Genomic DNA, 20,839 nt, shown 5'->3' on the forward strand with positions numbered 1-20,839 from the left:
AGGTAATATATACCACACCAGCTAATACACACCAGCTAATATACACCAGCTAATATACACCACACCAGCTACTACACACCACACCAGCTAATATACACCATACCAGCTAATACACTCCACACCAGCTAATATACACCACACCAGCTAATATACACCACACCAGCTAATACACACCAGCTAATATACACCACACCAGCTAAAATACACCACACCAGCTAATATACACCACACCAGCTAATATACACCAGCTAATATACACCAGACCAGCTAATATACACCACACCAGCTAATATACACCACACCAGCTAATACACACCAGCTAATACACACCACACCAGCTAATACACACCACACCAGCTAATATACACCACACCAGCTAATATACACCACACCAGCTAATATACACCATCTAACACACACCACACCAGCTAATACACACCAGCTAATACACACCACACCAGCTAATAAACACCAGCTAATATTCACCACACCAGCTAATATACACCACACCAGCTAATATACACCATCTAACACACACCACACCAGCTAATACACACCAGCTAATACACACCACACCAGCTAATATACACCAGCTAATATACACCACACCAGCTAATACACACCAGCTAATACACACCACACCAGCTAATATACACCAGCTAATATACACCACACCAGCTAATATACACCATCTAACACACACCACACCAGCTAATACACACCAGCTAATACACACCACACCAGCTAATACACACCAGCTAATTTACACCACACCAGCTAATATACACCACACCAGCTAATATACACCAGCACAAGAAATGAGACAGACACTAAAAGCGATTCTCACCTTCATAGTCTTGGCTCCCTCCACCAGACTGCCTCCTAGGAAGGTGTTGTACATGATTCTGCAGAACCCTCTGGAGACGCTGAAGGTAAAGTGAAACAGGCCCATGATGACGGACCAATAGAAGGAGACCAGCGTCATCACCATGTCCTTCACTGTCATCTTTTTCATCCTCTTTATCTGCTTCTTCAGACTCTTCATGGACAGAACCTGTAGAGGAAAGAAGTCCTTGGTAGTCTTTAAATGCATGTACTGGCTGTATATATATATATATATATATATATATATATACTTTTGATATTGTCAAATGAAATACATTTACGTTCATCAGGAACATGACGTTGTAGCGTAGAGCCATCAGGGCGGTCCGGACCGTGGTCACAGAGAAGAAGCCCATCTCAGGGCTCTCCTCTTCCGGTTTCTCTTTCTCGCTCTCCTCCTTCACGGCCGACCGTTCCCCGATGTCGGACATCTGGGCGGCCAGCTGCATCTCAAAGATGGTGTCCTCGCAGAAGTTAACGAACAGCTCCATCTTCTCTTTCTCCCCGCCCTCGTTGACTACGTCGAAGATGAACTGGCGTTTGGACTCTTTGACCTGAGGCTTCTCCCACTGCGTACGACTGGATTCACTGATCTCGAAGTAGACCCTCTCGATACGCTTGGCACTGCCCATGATCTCGATACGGCCCAGGTACGGCTGGAAGTAATTCAGCACACTCTCAGCCAGCTCCAGGAAGGTCTGCAGGCGCGTGTCGTGGGGCATGTGTTCAGACAGGTTGGTCAGAAGGACGGCCACGTTGAAGCCGATGTCTTTGGCCGGTTCGTGGAAACGCTCCACAAACTCCTCGTAGTCCAATAGCTCATTCTCATCAGGCTCGGCACAGGAGAGCAGGAACTCCGTCTCAGACTGGGTATAGTGCTTGTGGCTCTCCATGGCTTTGTGGAAGTCTCTCTTGGAGATGACCCCTTTACCATCCGGGTCGTACTCCTTTATAAGAATAATTAAACATTTCACTGGATTTCAAAGACACTAATCGAGACACTCAACGTACATTAAAAGTACATTAAAAGTACATTAAAAGTACCTTAAAAGTACATTAAAATTACCTTAAATGTACATTAAAAGTACCTTAAGTACATTAAAAGTACCTTAAAAGTACATTAAAAGTACATTAAAAGTACCTTGAAGGCGTCGGACGACGTTAGGTCTTTGAGTTTAAGGAACATGTCGAAGAACTTGAGGATCATCTCCACGTTGTTGGAGGACTCTACTAACATGTCTACCATCTGCTTCCCGATGGTTCCGTTGACCACGTTGCCTTCCAGCATGGACAGCAGCATCACAACCATGTCTTTCTGCAGATCCATCAACTCTTTCAACAACTCTATCTGGCTCGAGTCCTGAAGGAAGGACAACAACATCCACTTAGAAACCTGTTCAGAACATCAAGAAAACTACTACTACTACTGCCACTACTACTGCCACTACTATCACAACTACTACTACTACTACTACTACTACTACTAATGCTACTACTATCACAACTACTACTACTACTACTACTACTACTACTACTAATGCTACTACTATCACAACTACTACTACTACTACTACTACTAATGCTACTACTATCACAACTACTACTACTAATGCTGCTACTACTACTACTGCTAATGCTACTACTACTACTACTAATGCTACAACTAATACTAAAACTAATACTACTGCTACTACTACAACTAATACTAAAACTAATACTACTACTACTGCTACTACTACTAATACTACTACTGCTAATACTAATACTATGTAACGCCCTGGCCATAGAGAGGGGTTTTTGTTCTTTATTTTGGTTAGGCCAGGGTGTTACATTGGGTGGGCGTTCTATGTTCCTTTTTCTATGTTTTTGTATTTCTTTGTTTTGGGCCGTGTGTGTGGCTCCCAATCAGGCACAGCTGAAGCTCGTTGCTGCTGATTGGGAGTCACACATAAGGAGCATGTTTTTCCTTTGGGTTTGTGGGTAATTGTTTCTGTCAGTGTTTTGTACCAGACAGGACTGTTTGCTGTCGGTTTGCTCTTTTCTTGTTTTGTATAGTGTTCACGTTGTTTATATTAAATTCTAATAATGAACACTAACTCCGCTGCACCTTGGTCCACTTCTTCAGACGACAGCCGTTACAGAATTACCCACCACCAAGGGACCAAGCAGCGGAAGAGGGAGGTCCGGGTGATGGAGGAGACGCCGGCCAGCAGACGGGGTCGCTGGCGTCGGTCGAGGAAGCCCGGAAGACACCCCCAAGAAAATTTTGGGGGGGGGCTAATGGGGTGGTCCGGAAGGGCAGAGGAGGAGCCCAGACCACTGCTCTCGTGGGGGATGACGGCAGAGGAGGAGACGCAGATGAGGTGGTTTATTGAGGACCTGCTGAAGGAAGATCTGGAGGAGGAGCCATGGGAGGCGGAGTTGCGCGCTGTGTCGCCAGTGCGTCCGCACAGCCCGGTGCGTCCGGTGGACATGCCCAGCACATGCCGTGCTAGGAAGGGCATCCAGCCAGGACGAGTGGCAAAACCGGCTCCACGCTTCAGTTCACCAGTGCGTGTTCACAGTCCTGTCTGGCCCGTCCCTGCTCCCCGCACCAAGTCCACAGTGCATGTCCCCAGTCCTGTCCGGTCCGTCCCTGCTCCCCGCACCAAGCCCAAGGTGCGTGTCCACAGTCCTGTCCGGCCCGTCCCTGCGCCCCGCACCAAGCCCAAGGTGCGTGTCCCCAGCCCTGCCAGTCAGCAGTCGTCAGAGCTGCCCGCCAGTCAACAGTCGTCGGAGCTGCCCGCCAGTCAACAGTCGTCGGAGCTGCCCGCCAGTCAACAGTCGTCAGAGCTGCCCGCCAGTCAACCGTCGCCAGAGCTGCCCGCCAGTCAACAGTCGTCGGAGCTGCCCGCCAGTCAACAGTCGTCGGAGCTGCCCGCCAGTCAACGGTCGTCAGAGCTGCCCGCCAGTCAACAGTCGTCAGAGCTGCCCGCCAGTCAACAGTCGTCAGAGCTGCCCGCCAGTCAACAGTCGCCAGAGAGGTCAGACTGCGCTGAACTGCCGAAGTGGCCAGACTGCGCTGAACTGCCGGAGTGGCCAGACTGCGCTGAACTGCCGGAGTGGCCAGACTGCGCTGAACTGCCGGAGTGGCCAGACTGCGCTGAACTGCCGGAGTGGCCAGACTGCGCTGAACTGCCGGAGTGGCCAGACTGCGCTGAACTGCCGGAGTGGCCAGACTGCGCTGAACTGCCGGAGTGGCCAGACTGCGCGGAACTGCCGGAGTGGCCAGACTGCGCTGAACTGCCGGAGTGGCCAGACTGCGCGGAACTGCCGGAGTGGCCAGACTGCGCGGAACTGCCGGAGTGGCCAGACTGCGCGGAACTGCCGGAGTGGCCAGACTGCGCGGAACTGCCGGAGTGGCCAGACTGCGCGGAGCTGCCGGAGTGGCCAGACTGCGCGGAACTGCCGGAGTGGCCAGACTGCCCCGAACTGCCGGAGTGGCCAGACTGCCCCGAACTGCCGGAGTGGCCAGACTGCCCCGAACTGCCGGAGTGGCCAGACTGCCCCGAACTGCCGGAGTGGCCAGACTGCCCCGAACTGCCGGAGTGGCCAGACTGCCCCGAACTGCCGGAGTGGCCAGGGACGCCCGCCAGCCCGGTGAGTCCTGTGCCTACGCCTAGGGACAGGCCTCTGTCATGTCTCCCCAGCCTGGTGAATCCTGGGTCAGTGCCGTCGGAGCAGCCAGGGTCGCCCGCCAGCCGGGCGCAACCATCGCCGCCCGCAAGCCGGGAGCAGCCAGGGTCGCCCGCCAGCCGGGCGCAACCATCGCCGGCCGCCAGCCGGGCGCAACAAGGGTCGCCCGCCAGCCGGGCGCAACCATCGCCGCCCGCCAGCCGGGCGCAGTCAGCGTCGCCCACCAGACCTTCGGCGCGGCCAGGTGCGCCACCTAAGAGGGCGACGTCAAGGGTGGAGCAGAGGCCACGTCCCGCACCTGAGCCGCCGCCGTAAGAAGGCCCACCCGGACCCTCCCCTTCAGAGTCAGGTTTTGCGGCCGGAGTCCGCACCTTTGGGGGGGGGTACTGTAACGCCCTGGCCATAGAGAGGGGTTTTTGTTCTTTATTTTGGTTAGGCCAGGGTGTTACATTGGGTGGGCGTTCTATGTTCCTTTTTCTATGTTTTTGTATTTCTTTGTTTTGGGCCGTGTGTGTGGCTCCCAATCAGGCACAGCTGAAGCTCGTTGCTGCTGATTGGGAGTCACACATAAGGAGCATGTTTTTCCTTTGGGTTTGTGGGTAATTGTTTCTGTCAGTGTTTTGTACCAGACAGGACTGTTTGCTGTCGGTTTGCTCTTTTCTTGTTTTGTATAGTGTTCACGTTGTTTATATTAAATTCTAATAATGAACACTAACTCCGCTGCACCTTGGTCCACTTCTTCAGACGACAGCTGTTACGTACTACTACTACTGCTCCTACTGCAGTGGTCGCCAACCGGTCGATCTTCAAGGCATTCCTAGTCAATCACCAAACATTTCTGTAGAAACGTTAACGATAAAGGCTTGCACACTTTTTTTGTGTGTTGTGCCTGTTGGCGGTAAATGCTCTTGTTTCAGAAACCCTGTTGGCGGTAAATGCTCTTGTTTCAGAAACCCTGTTGGCGGTAAATGCTCTTGTTTCTACTGGTACTACTACAACTGGTACTACTACTACTGGTACTACTGGTACTACTACAACTGGTACTACTACAACTGGTACTACTACAACTGGTACTACTACTACTGGTACTACTGGTACTACTACTACTGGTACTACTACAACTGGTACTACTACTACTACTACTACTACTACTGGTACAACTACTACTGCTACTACTACTGGTACTACTACAACTGGTACTACTACTACTGGTACAACTACTACTGGTACTACTACTACTACTGGTACTACTGGTACTACTACTACTACTGGTACTACTGGTACTACTACTACTGGTACTACTGGTACTACTACTACTGGTACTACTACTACTGGTACTACTGGTACTGGTACTACTGGTACTACTACTACTGGTACTACTACTACTGGTACTACTACTACAACTGGTACTACTGGTACTACTACTACAACTGGTACTACTACTACTACTACTACTACTACTGGTACTACTACTACTGGTACTACTACTACAACTGGTACTACTACTACTACTACTACTACTACTGGTACTACTACTACTGGTACTACTACTACAACTGGTACTACTGGTACTACTACTACTACTGGTACTACTACTACTACTACTGGTACTACTACTACTACAACTACTACTACTACTACTACTACTACTGGTACTACTACTACTACTACAACTGGTACTACTACTACTACTGGTACTACTACTACTACTACAACTGGTACTACTACTACTACTACTACTACTACTACTACTACTACTACAACTGGTACTACTACTACTACTACAACTGGTACTACTACTACAACTGGTACTACTACTACTGGTACTACTACAACTGGTACTACTACTACTACTACAACTGGTACTACTACTACTGGTACTACTACAACTGGTACTACTACTACTACTACAACTGGTACTACTACTACTGGTACTACTACTACTGGTACTACTGGTACTACTACTACTGGTACTACTACTACTGGTACTACTACAACTGGTACTACTACTACTGGTACTACTGGTACTACTACTACTGGTACTACTACAACTGGTACTACTACTACTACTACTACTACTACTGGTACAACTACTACTGCTACTACTACTGGTACTACTACAACTGGTACTACTACTACTGGTACAACTACTACTGGTACTACTACTACTACTGGTACTACTACTACTACTGGTACTACTGGTACTACTACTACTACTGGTACTACTGGTACTACTACTACTGGTACTACTGGTACTGGTACTACTGGTACTGGTACTACTGGTACTACTACTACTGGTACTACTACTACTGGTACTACTACTACAACTGGTACTACTGGTACTACTACTACAACTGGTACTACTACTACTACTACTACTACTACTGGTACTACTACTACTGGTACTACTACTACAACTGGTACTACTACTACTACTACTACTACTACTGGTACTACTACTACTGGTACTACTACTACAACTGGTACTACTGGTACTACTACTACTGGTACTACTACTACTACTACTGGTACTACTACTACTACAACTACTACTACTACTACTACTACTACTGGTACTACTACTACTACTACAACTGGTACTACTACTACTACTACTACAACTGGTACTACTACTGGTACTACTACTACTACTACAACTGGTACTACTACTACTACTACTACTACTACAACTGGTACTACTACTACTACTACAACTGGTACTACTACTACAACTGGTACTACTACTACTGGTACTACTACAACTGGTACTACTACTACTACTACAACTGGTACTACTACTACTGGTACTACTACAACTGGTACTACTACTACTACTACAACTGGTACTACTACTACTGGTACTACTACAACTGGTACTACTACTACTGGTACTACTACAACTGGTACTACTACTGCTGGTACTACTACTACTACTACAACTGGTACTACTACTACTACAACTACTACTACTACTACTACTGGTACTACTATTACCACTACTACCACTACTACTACTACTACTACTACTACTACTACTACTACTACATAGTAATCCAATGCTACTGACCTGTGATAGCTTCATCTGCATGTGAGCGAAGACATGGAGGAAGCCAACGACAGCGTCCCACAGACGGCTGTGAGCTAAACTCTGCTGGTTCCCAGTACACGGTCCCTACAACACAACAACACATCATGGTACATAAAGCCTGCCTGTTAAAACATTTACTTTACTATATCAAGGGAGAATAAGGATAGCCCTGGTATCAACAGTACCTGTATGTACTCTGTGAGTGTATTGAAGACCTGTTTCGCGACGTTAATTGCCTTGGAGAAATTCCTCTGTCCTTGTTCATCAATGACGTCCTTTCCCGAATAGTACCAGTAGAAATCACTGATTGATTCCTGTGTCGAGAATAGACACGTAGGCAAGTGGTTAGTGTAACAGTGTAGCTTCCGTCCCTCTCTTCGCCCCAACCTCGGGTTCGAACCACATCAACAACTGACACCCACGAAGCATCGTTACCCATCGCGCCACAACAGCCGCGGCCCTTGCAGCTACTACTACTGAAGGTCTCAGAGCGAGTTACGTCACCAATTGAAACGCTATTAGCGCGCACCACCGCTAACTAACTACAATATAACAACAATATAACCCAAAGAAGACTGTAAAGGTGAGCTCACCTGAACTCTAAGAAGGTAGTCCACGGTAGAGATGATGACGTTGACTGTAGTGTTGTTCCCTGTCTGTGTTCTCAGGTAATTCTGAAAGTCTTTCAACATCGAGGTGGAAAGTTGGTAGAGTAACAACACACAGACAATGAAAGATTCTAAGTACAACTGGGGGAAACAACTAGGAAACAGAGAGGAGATGGATTCTGGGTATTGACTAGTTGGGGGCAACAGTAGTCTGGTGAGCCAGACTGGAAGTCTCGCGTGACTTGGGTTAGACGACAGTACCGCTCACCTGAGTTGTGACCTTCGCAGAGCAGCTGGAGGAAACGGAACAGGTCACAGGTGAAGACGTCATCCTGCATCACCTTCTCTCCTGTACGGTGTGGGGAAGACGGACGGACAGACGGACAGACGGACAGACGGGAGAACAACAGAGAGCATAAATAACAGAGCTGGCTGGTTTTGATCCACAATAACTACTGATCTGACTGAGGTGTGCAGTAAAACCCAGGTACACCTGGGACACAAGATACACCTGGGACACAAGATACACCTGGGACACAATATACACCTGGCACACAAGAGACACCTGGGACACAAGATACACAAGATACACCTGGCACACAAGATACACACGATACACCTGGGACACAATATACACCTGGGACACATGATACACCTGGGACACCTGGGACACATGATATACCTGGGACACATGATACACCTGGGACACCTGGGACAAATGATATACCTGGGACACATGATACACCTGGCACACAAGATACACCTGGGACACATGATACACCTGGGACACATGATACACCTGTGACACCTGGCACACATGATACACCTGGCACACATGATACACCTGGGACACATGTTACACCTGGGACACAAGACACACCTGGGACACATGATACACCTGGGACACAAGATACACCTGGGACACAAGATACACCTGGGACACAAGATACACCTGGGACACAAGATACACCTGGGACACATGAAACACATGATACACCTGGGACACCTGGCACACATGATACACCTGGGACACATGATACACCTGGCACACATGATACACCTGGGACACCTGAAACACAAGATACACCTGGGACACATGATACACCTGGGTCACAAGATACACCTGGGACACATGATACACCTGGGACACCTGATACACCTGGGACACAAGATACACCTGGGACACAATATACACCTGGGACACAAGATACACCTGGGACACATGATACACCTGGGACACATGATACACCTGGCACACATGATACACCTGGGACACCTGAAACACAAGATACACCTGGGACACATGATACACCTGGGTCACAAGATACACCTGGGACACATGATACACCTGGGACACAAGATACACCTGGGACACAAGATACACCTGGGACACAAGATACACCTGGGACACAAGATACACCTGGGACACATGATACACCTGGGACACATGGTACACACGATACACCTGGGACACAAGATACACCTGGGACACACGATACAACTGGGACACATGATACACCTGGCACACATGATACACCTGGCACACATGATACACCTGGCACACCTGAAACACCTGGGACACGTGACACACCTGGCACACACATGATACATGATTCACAGAGTCTGGAATGGGTGAGAAACATGGGAGTGATCTGAGGTGAAATGGTACTAACTGAAGCAGCATTTTACACCGGAGTCTTTGAGCCACTAAGGTACGATTTGTAAATAGAGGGGTAAATAGATTTGTTGACCTCTTAGGTCCTTGTAGAAGCAGTAGTATTGAGTCTAAGCTGGGGACCGACTAAGCACGACCAGCAGGGCTACAGTATACTGCCTGTGTTTTAAAAAGGCTGCCTCTAAAGTAATGGACGCTAATGAAAAGAAGCTGACAGGCTGGTAACACGGTGGGGAGCTGTGACTCGTCCACTGTAACGTTACCAACTCTGACAACATCAAGACATCTCGGTCTGAATTTCATGTAAGAGAGAGAGAGAAATAAAACAGGCTTGAAAGTTGCTTCAGATGATACAGTGAAGTAAATACAGAGATAATCACTGGGATATAGATAGCTACTTTGTGATGTATTTCAGGGAGAGTATAAATGATCGGTGTGACTGCACAGTTAAGGCTTGTTATTTCACACCGCCCGGCCTACGGGAGAAAAAAAACACCTATACCAAATTGCTACTACTATTTCCAATGGTTTAGACAGCAACAATACAAGGTAACACTAGAATGTATATTTGGTAAGTGCACTTTCAGGCATATTTCAACATGATAGACCAGATATGAAGTCTCAATAAGTGGCTAATTAGTCAACAAAGGGCTACATGTCACCCCCCTGCACATTGACTCTGTACCGTAACACCCTGTATATAGCCTCCACATTGACTCTGTACCGTAACACCCTGTATATAGCCTCCCCATTGACTCTGTACCGGTAGCCCCTGTATATAGCCTCCACATTGACTCTGTACCGGTAGCCCCTGTATATAGCCTCCACATTGACTCTGTACCGGTACCCCCTGTATATAGCCTCCACATTGACTCTGTACCGGTACCCCCTGTATATAGCCTCCACATTGGCTCTGTACCGTAACACCCTGTATATAGCCTCCACATTGACTCTGTACCGGTACCCCCTGTATATAGCCTCCACATTGACTCTGTACCGTAACACCCTGTATATAGCCTCCACATTGACTCTGTACCGGTACCCCCTGTATATAGCCTCCACATTGACTCTGTACCGGTACCCCCTGTATATAGCCTCCACATTGACTCTGTACTGGTACCCCCTGTATATAGCCTCCACATTGACTCTGTACCGGTACCCCCTGTATATAGCCTCCACATTGACTCTGTACCGGTACCCCCTGTATATAGCCTCCACATTGACTCTGTACTGGTACCCCCTGTATATAGCCTCCACATTGACTCTGTACCGGTACCCCCTGTATATAGCCTCCACATTGACTCTGTACCGGTACACCCTGTATATAGCCTCCACATTGACTCTGTACCGGTACCCCTGTATATAGCCTCCACACTGACTCTGTACCGGTACCCCCTGTATATAGCCTCCACATTGACTCTGTACCGGTACCCCCTGTATATAGCCTCCACATTGACTCTGTACCGGTACCCCCTGTATATAGCCTCCACATTGACTCTGTACCGGTACCCCTGTATATAGCCTCCACATTGACTCTGTACGGTACCCCTGTATATAGCCTCCACATTGACTCTGTACCGGTACCCCTGTATATAGCCTCCACATTGACTCTGTACCGGTACCCCCTGTATATAGCCTCCACATTGACTCTGTACCGGTACCCCCCTGTATATAGCCTCCACATTGACTCTGTACCGGTACCCCCCTGTATATAGCCTCCACATTGACTCTGTACCGTACCCCTGTATATAGCCTCCACATTGACTCTGTACCGGTACCCCTGTATATAGCCTCCACATTGACTCTGTACCGGTACCCCCTGTATATAGCCTCCCACATTGACTCTGTACCGGTACCCCTGTATATAGCCTCCACATTGACTCTGTACCGGTACCCCCTGTATATAGCCTCCACATTGACTCTGTACCGGTACCCCCTGTATATAGCCTCCACATTGACTCTGTACGGTACCCCCTGTATATAGCCTCCACATTGACTCTGTACCGTAACACCCTGTATATAGCCTCCACATTGACTCTGTACCGGTACCCCCTGTATATAGCCTCCACATTGACTCTGTAACGGTACCCCCTGTATATAGCCTCCACATTGACTCTGTACCGGTACCCCCTGTATATAGCCTCCACATTGACTCTGTACCGGTACCCCCTGTATATAGCCTCCACATTGGCTCTGTACCGTAACACCCTGTATATAGCCTCCACATTGACTCTGTACCGGTACCCCCTGTATATAGCCTCCACATTGACTCTGTACCGGTACCCCCCTGTATATAGCCTCCACATTGACTCTGTACTGGTACCCCCTGTATATAGCCTCCACATTGACTCTGTACCGGTACCCCTGTATATAGCCTCCACATTGACTCTGTACCGGTACCCCCTGTATATAGCCTCCACATTGACTCTGTACCGGTACCCCCTGTATATAGCCTCCACATTGACTCTGTACCGGTACCCCCTGTATATAGCCTCCACATTGACTCTGTACCGGTACCCCCTGTATATAGCCTCCACATTGACTCTGTACCGGTACCCCCTGTATAGCCTCCACATTGACTCTGTACCGTAACACCCTGTATATAGCCTCCACATTGACTCTGTACCGGTACCCCCTGTATATAGCCTCCACATTGACTCTGTACCGGTACCCCCTGTATATAGCCTCCACATTGACTCTGTACCGGTACCCCCCTGTATATAGCCTCCACATTGACTCTGTACTGGTACCCCCTGTATATAGCCTCCACATTGACTCTGTACCGGTACCCCCTGTATATAGCCTCCACATTGACTCTGTACCGGTACCCCCTGTATATAGCCTCCACATTGACTCTGTACTGGTACCCCCTGTATATAGCCTCCACATTGACTCTGTACCGGTACCCCCTGTATATAGCCTCCACATTGACTCTGTACCGGTACCCCCTGTATATAGCCTCCACATTGACTCTGTACCGTAACACCCTGTATATAGCCTCCACATTGACTCTGTACCGGTACCCCCTGTATATAGCCCTCCACATTGACTCTGTACCGGTACCCCCTGTATATAGCCTCCACATTGACTCTGTACCGGTACCCCCTGTATATAGCCTCCACATTGACTCTGTACTGGTACCCCCTGTATATAGCCTCCACATTGACTCTGTACCGGTACCCCCTGTATATAGCCTCCACATTGACTCTGTACCGGTACCCCCTGTATATAGCCTCCACATTGACTCTGTACCGGTACCCCCTGTATATAGCCTCCACATTGACTCTGTACCGGTACCCCCTGTATATAGCCTCCACATTGACTCTGTACCGGTACCCCCTGTATATAGCCTCCACATTGACTCTGTACCGGTACCCCCTGTATATAGCCTCGCTATTGTTATTTTACTGCTGCTCTTAAATTATTTGTTACTTTTATTTCTTATTTTTCGGTGTATTTTTCTTAAAACTGCACTATTGGTTAGAGCCTGTAAGTCAGCATTTCACTGTAAGGTCTACTACACCTGTTGTATTCAGCATTTCACTGTGAGGTCTACTACACCTGTTGTATTCAGCATTTCACTGTGAGGTCTACACCTGTTGTATTCAGCATTTCACTGTGAGGTCTACTACACCTGTTGTATTCAGCATTTCACTGTAAGGTCTACTACACCTGTTGTATTCAGCATTTCACTGTAAGGTCTACTACACCTGTTGTATTCAGCATTTCACTGTGAGGTCTACTACACCTGTTGTATTCAGCATTTCACTGTGAGGTCTACTACACCTGTTGTATTCAGCATTTCACTGTGAGGTCTACTACACCTGTTGTATTCAGCATTTCACTGTGAGGTCTACTACACCTGTTGTATTCAGCATTTCACTGTAAGGTCTACTACACCTGTTGTATTCAGCATTTCACTGTGAGGTCTACTACACCTGTTGTATTCAGCATTTCACTGTGAGGTCTACACCTGTTGTATTCAGCATTTCACTGTGAGGTCTACTACACCTGTTGTATTCAGCATTTCACTGTAAGGTCTACTACACCTGTTGTATTCAGCATTTCACTGTGAGGTCTACTACACCTGTTGTATTCAGCATTTCACTGTGAGGTCTACTACACCTGTTGTATTCAGCATTTCACTGTAAGGTCTACTACACCTGTTGTATTCAGCATTTCACTGTGAGGTCTACTACACCTGTTGTATTCAGCATTTCACTGTGAGGTCTACTACACCTGTTGTATTCAGCATTTCACTGTGAGGTCTACTACACCTGTTGTATTCAGCATTTCACTGTGAGGTCTACTACACCTGTTGTATTCAGCATTTCACTGTGAGGTCTACTACACCTGTTGTATTCAGCATTTCACTGTGAGGTCTACTACACCTGTTGTATTCAGCATTTCACTGTGAGGTCTACTACACCTTTTGTATTCAGCGCATGTGACAAATACAATTTTATTTGGTTTGATTTGAATATTAGTCAACAGAAGGCTGTATGTTTCCTGGGAATATTTCACATATGTTGTCATAACTTTTGTTATAAATCTCATAAAGGTTGATGAATAATGCTAACAGTAGAAAAGCATAATGTGCCAGTAGCCAGTCATTATTACCAACTGTTAGCCATTAGCATTTAGCTTCCTCTGGTATATCATGAATAATGCTAACAGTAGGAAAGCATAATGTGCCAGTAGCCAGTCATTATTACCAACTGTTAGCCATTAGCATTTAGCATCCTCTGCTATATCATGAATAATGCTAACAGTAGGAAAGCATAATGTGCCAGCAGACAGTCATTATTACCAACTGTTAGCCATTAGCATTTAGCTTCCTCTGGTATATCATGAATAATGCTAACAGTAGGAAAGCATAATGTGCCAGTAGCCAGTCATTATTACCAACTGTTAGCCATTAGCATTTAGCTTCCTCTGGTATATCATGAATAATGCTAACAGTAGGAAAGCATAATGTGCCAGTAGCCAGTCATTATTACCAACTGTTAGCCATTAGCATTTAGCTTCCTCTGGTATATCATGAATAATGCTAACTGTAGGAAAGCATAATGTGCCAGTAGCCAGTCATTATTACCAACTGTTAGCCATTAGCATTTAGCTTCCTCTGGTATATCATGAATAATGCTAACAGTAGGAAAGCATAATGTGCCAGCAGACAGTCATTATTACCAACTGTTAGCCATTAGCATTTAGCTTCCTCTGGTATATCATACAAACTAATACGGACTTTTCAAAGAGATATTGAGTGTAAATCAACAACAACAACAATAACAGAAACATGAATGAAAATACAATATCAGTTCAAAAACACAACATAAATAATTGGGGGTTAAGTTCATAGAAAAATTGACAATTTTCACGTAAAAAAAAACAACTAAAGTACGACACAAATAACAACAAAGGATACAACAACATCGACTACATCACAGCTGGACCAATCACAGAACACAGAATCAACAGCTGGACCAATCACAGGCACACAGGGGTCAACAACTAGACCAATCAGAGGGGAGACACTTGGGTGATTGGGTAAAACCTTCCACTAGGCACAGATCATACCACTGAAGCCAATCAGCCACAAGGTCTTAATGGACAACAGACTACAGACAGGCGAGGACACCACAAGTTCTCTAAATATATATATATATATACACGGATAACACACATCCAGCCAACTGCCACGATGGGGGACCAGAACAGACCAGACCATCACTTCACTTCAAAACAGCTCACTGATCTTACATCTAGAGTTACAGCCAGATACAAACCCCAAGAGGGACGAGAGGGGGGGAGAGAGAGAGGCTGGTTGTCTACAGTACAGCTCTACAACAGCATTACATGGCTTTAGGTTGGATAGAGAGAGAGATTAGAGAAGAGAGAGAGAGAAGAGGTGAGAGAGAGTTGAGGTGTGAGAGAGAGAGAGAGAGAGAGAGAGAAGGGGTGAGAGAGAGAGAGAGAGAGAAGAGGTGAGAGAGAGAGAGAAGAGGAGAGAGAGAGAGAGAGAGAGAAGAGGTGAGAGAGAGAGAGAGAGAGAAGGGGTGAGAGAGAGAGAGAGAGAGAAGAGGTGAGAGAGAGAGAGAAGAGGAGAGAGAGAGAGAGAGAAGAGGTGAGAGAGAGAGAAGAGGTGAGAGAGAGAGAGAGAGAGAGAAGAGGTGAGCGAGAGAGAGAGAGAGAGAGAAGAGGAGAGAGAGAGAGAGAAGAGGTGAGAGAGAGAGAGAGAGAGAAGAGGTGAGAGAGAGAGAAGAGGTGAGAGAGAGTTGAGGTGAGAGAGAGAGAGAGAGAGAGAGAGAAGAGGTGAGAGAGAGAGGAGAGAGAGAGAGGTGAGAGAGAGAGGTACACCAGACCTCAGAACAGACTGACAGCGTCATGCTATAGTAAGGCAGAGCAGCAGGATAAAGGGAAGGAAGAGGCGTTTGACTCACGACCTGGACAGCTAAACACATCTAACAACACAAAGCTAACGAACGAACGACTGGAAAATGGCAGAAGTCATAATTACCACGCTCATGAGTGATGACTGAGGAGGGGAAGACAGTACATTAAATCAAAGAGAAAAAAGGAAAGAAAGAAAGCAGAAGTCAAACAGATTACAAATCGCTTTCAATATGGTTTTCATATCGGTTTGTTTCTTTGTGTTTTGCTCAGCAAATAAATCAGTTTAGGGTTAAGTGTAGCGCAGAGGAGAAGTTGTTCTAGAAAACTGTACATTGTAGAGAATTATGGAACGACGTTTGGGTCTTTGCGTGTCAAACTAGATACAAGTCCCAATAACAAAGGCTTGTTGACCAATCAGGACCTGAATATGACTGCACGTCACACGATAATTCACCACGTTCATACATGTTTTACGTTGTTATTACACATTGATTACAGAATCACTCGTGTTTCACATGTCATGTCGTGTTTCACATGTCATGTCGCGTTTCACATGTCATGTCGCGTTTCACATGTCATGTCGCGTTTCATATGTCATGTCGTGTTTCACATGTCATGTCGTGTTTCACATGTCGTGTTTCACATGTCGTGTCGTGTTTCACATGTCATGTCGTGTTTCACATGTCGTGTCGTGTTTCACATGTCGTGTTTCACATGTCATGTCGTGTTTCACATGTCATGTCGTGTTTCACATGTCGTGTCGTGTTTCACATGTCATGTCGTGTTTCATATGTCATGCCGTGTTTCACATGTCATGTCGTGTTTCACATGTCGTGTCGTGTTTCACATGTCATGTCGCGTTTCACATGTCATGTCGCGTTTCATATGTCATGTCGCGTTTCATATGTCATGTCGTGTTTCACATGTCATGTCGTGTTTCACATGTCGTGTCGTGTTTCACATGTCGTGTTTCACATGTCATGTTGTGTTTCACGTCGTGTCGTGTTTCACATGTCGTGTTTCACATGTCATGTCGTGTTTCACATGTCGTGTCGTGTTTCACATGTCGTGTTTCACATGTCATGTTGTGTTTCATATGTCATGTCGTGTTTCACATGTCGTGTCGTGTTTCACATGTCGTGTCGTGTTTCACATGTCATGTCGTGTTTCACATGTCATGTCGCGTTTCATATGTCATGTTGCGTTTCATATGTCATGTCGTGTTTCACATGTCATGTCGTGTTTCACATGTCGTGTCGTGTTTCACATGTCGTGTTTCACATGTCATGTCGTGTTTCATATGTCATGTCGTGTTTCATATGTCATGTCATGTTTTATATGTCATGTCATGTTTCATATGTCATGTCGTGTTTCATATGTCATGTCGTGTTTCACATGTCATGTCGTGTTTCACATGTCATGTCGCGTTTCATATGTCATGTCGTGTTTCATATGTCATGTCGCGTTTCATATGTCATGTCGCGTTTCATATGTCATGTCGTGTTTCACATGTCATGTCGTGTTTCATATGTCATGTCGTGTTTCATATGTCATGTCGTGTTTCATTTGTCATGTCGTGTTTCTTCATATGTCATGTCGTGTTTCACATGTCATGTCGCGTTTCATATGTCATGTCGTGTTTCATATGTCATGTCGCGTTTCATATGTCATGTCGCGTTTCATATGTCATGTCGTGTTTCACATGTCATGTCGTGTTTCATATGTCATGTCGTGTTTCATATGCTATGATGCTGGTCAAGTTTTTTCTCGCACACCTGCCGCAGGAGTGCAGACACACGTCCCCAGCCTCTGGACAGTGCTGGTTGTTGTAAAGCTAGCCAGCTGATGGATGCAAAATATGTTCTTCCCCAAAAAACATAGTAAAACGACATAATCTGTTTCAGTAGCTATTTTGTTTAAAATAAAAATGTTTAACTAGGCAAGTCGGTTAAGAACAAATTCTTATTTATAATGAAGGCCTGCCTGGGAACAGTGAGAGACAGTCACCTCTTCTCTCTTTCAGGGGCATAACGACAGATTTTTACCTTGTCAGTTTGGGGATTCAATCTAGCAACCTTTCTGGTTACTGGCCCAACGCTCTAACCACAATAGTGGACTTTGCGGTTAGCCTTCAAAATAAAAAGTCTAAATGAAAGTGATGCAAATGAATACACAACAGTGGAATCATGCCATAATAAGAATAGATAATACTAAACTAGTTTGGAAAGTTCTTATATAAATTCAACAAAAGACAATAATTTGTTAATTTGACAAAAATCTGTTGAAATCACACTGGATATATTACACTTTAGAATTGCATTGGGAGTCTTATTTCACTGTACAGCCTTAACTATGGATTATTTCACTGTACAGTCTTACCTATGGATTATTTCCCTGTATAGCCTTACCTATGGATTATTTCACTGTACATCCTTACCTATGGATTATTTCCCTGTACATCCTTACCTATGGATTATTTCACTGTACAGCCTTACCTATGGATTATTTCCCTGTATAGCCTTACCTATGGATTCTTTCCCTGTACATCCTTACCTATGGATTATTTCACTGTACAGCCTTACCTATGGATTATTTCCCTGTACAGCCTTACCTATGGATTATTTCCCTGACCAGCTTTATCTATGGATTATTTCACTGTACAGCCTTACCTATGGATTATTTCCCTGTACAGCCTTACCTATGGATTATTTCACTGTACAGCCTTACCTATGGATTATTTCACTGTACAGCCTTACCTATGGATTATTTCACTGTACAGCCTTACCTATGGATTATTGCACTGTACAGCCTTACCTATGGATTATTTCACTGTTACAGCCTTACCTATGGATTATTTCCCTGTACAGCCTTACCTATGGATTATTTCACTGTACAGCCTTACCTATGGATTATTTCCCTGTACAGCCTTACCTATGGATTATATCCCTGTACAGCCTTACCTATGGATTGTTTCCCTGTACAGCCTTACCTATGGATTGTTTCACTGTACAGCCTTACCTATGGATTATTTCCCTGTACAGCCTTACCTATGGATTGTGGATCAATGACATGGGGTATCAGTCTACTCAGTGACACCCAGAGAACATTAGCATCGTAGCTCTTATTGTGAGACTCTGAAACAACTGTGAATTGAGCCACATTCATTGTACCAGTCCACCTACTATGTATTGAACACGATTCCAGAGAGAAAAACAATACAACGTGGATGTTTTGGAGCCTGATATCTCTGAGGAGGACTTTGGGAAAAAGCACTTGGGTACTGAGTAGACTGATACTCCATTTCATTGCTTCACAATCCAACACTCCAGCTTCGTTTAAACAGTATCTAGTCTACATATGGCATGATTCCACCAATTGTAACCTTCTGCATCACTTTCAAATAGGGACTTTTATTTTGAAGGCGAAACGCAAATTCCACTATTGCGGCTAGCTTCAAAACCGGCCCGGTCAAGCCATTACTACCCACATGAAGCTAGCTGGCTGCTTATAAGGTTCGTTTTGGCCAACAGGGTTAAGTAGCTGGCTAGCTAGTTATTTCAATAGGAGAACAACAAGTAGCTACCTAGCTAATACTTACTCACATGAATTCCTAAATCATTGCTAAGAATATTGAAAAATGATTGCAGTTTCTACTGGTCATTGTTTTCAGGCTGGATGTGTCGGTGCTAGCTAAGTACCAAGCTAAAGCTAGCTAGCTACCCCAGAAGTTGCTAATAACATCTGTATCAAATATTTTTTATTTCAAATGCTCACTCAGATGTTTTCCCATTCGGTGGAATAGACGGCGCGTTATTACCAACGCGGTCCTGTACAGATTTGACAGTGACACTTGAAGCGTCCAATAGTGTTATTTGACTGTTATCTTTTTTTTGACACGCAAAGAACCCAAACGGCGTTCCAAAGAGAATTTAGAAAAGAGAATTTAGAACAAGAAAAGAGTTGGTCAGAGTTCTAGAAGACTGCACATTGTAGAGAATTTAGAACAAGAAAAAAGTTGGTCAGAGTTCTAGAAGACTGCACATTATAGAGAATTTAAAACAGGAGAAGAGTTGGTCAGAGTTCTAGAAGACTGCACATTGTAGAGAATTTAGAACAAGAAAAAAGTTGGTCAGAGTTCTAGAAGACTGCACATTATAGAGAATTTAAAACAGGAGAAGAGTTGGTCAGAGTTCTAGAAGACTGCACATTATAGAGAATTTAAAACAGGAGAAGAGTTGGTCAGAGTTCTAGAAGACTGCACATTGTAGAGAATTTAGAACAGGAGAAGAGTTGGTCAGAGTTCTAGAAGACTGCACATTGTAGAGAATTTAGAAAGGGTATTATGACTAAACAATTGGTTGATCATTCATAAAAACACCCCCCCCCCCTAAAAAAAAATAAACTGGATTCCGTTTCAATCAAGTAGTGGCAACGTGTGTGATCCACTATGAAACATTTTGTATTGAAATGAGGGAGAGAAAACTAAACCAAAAAAAAAGAGCAAAATGCTTA

The 20,839-nt window shown here is 45.6% G+C and overlaps 1 protein-coding gene across 1 annotated transcript in view; it reads right to left on the bottom strand.

Moving 5' to 3' along the window:
- ryr2a (ryanodine receptor 2a (cardiac)) overlaps positions 1-20,839 on the bottom strand; it is a gene marked incomplete at its 3' end in the record, with an annotated part of 473,963 nt that overhangs the window by 13,503 nt on the left and 439,621 nt on the right. Inside the window, 8 exon segments of the mRNA XM_029748619.1 lie at positions 848-1,054; positions 1,167-1,832; positions 2,027-2,245; positions 7,628-7,732; positions 7,834-7,962; positions 8,242-8,330; positions 8,525-8,605; positions 16,452-16,469. Of these exon segments, the coding sequence (XP_029604479.1) occupies positions 848-1,054; positions 1,167-1,832; positions 2,027-2,245; positions 7,628-7,732; positions 7,834-7,962; positions 8,242-8,330; positions 8,525-8,605; positions 16,452-16,469 (1,514 nt within the window).

Source organism: Salmo trutta, unplaced genomic scaffold (genome assembly GCF_901001165.1).
Source record: "Salmo trutta unplaced genomic scaffold, fSalTru1.1, whole genome shotgun sequence".
Classification (NCBI taxonomy): Eukaryota; Metazoa; Chordata; class Actinopteri; order Salmoniformes; family Salmonidae; genus Salmo; species Salmo trutta.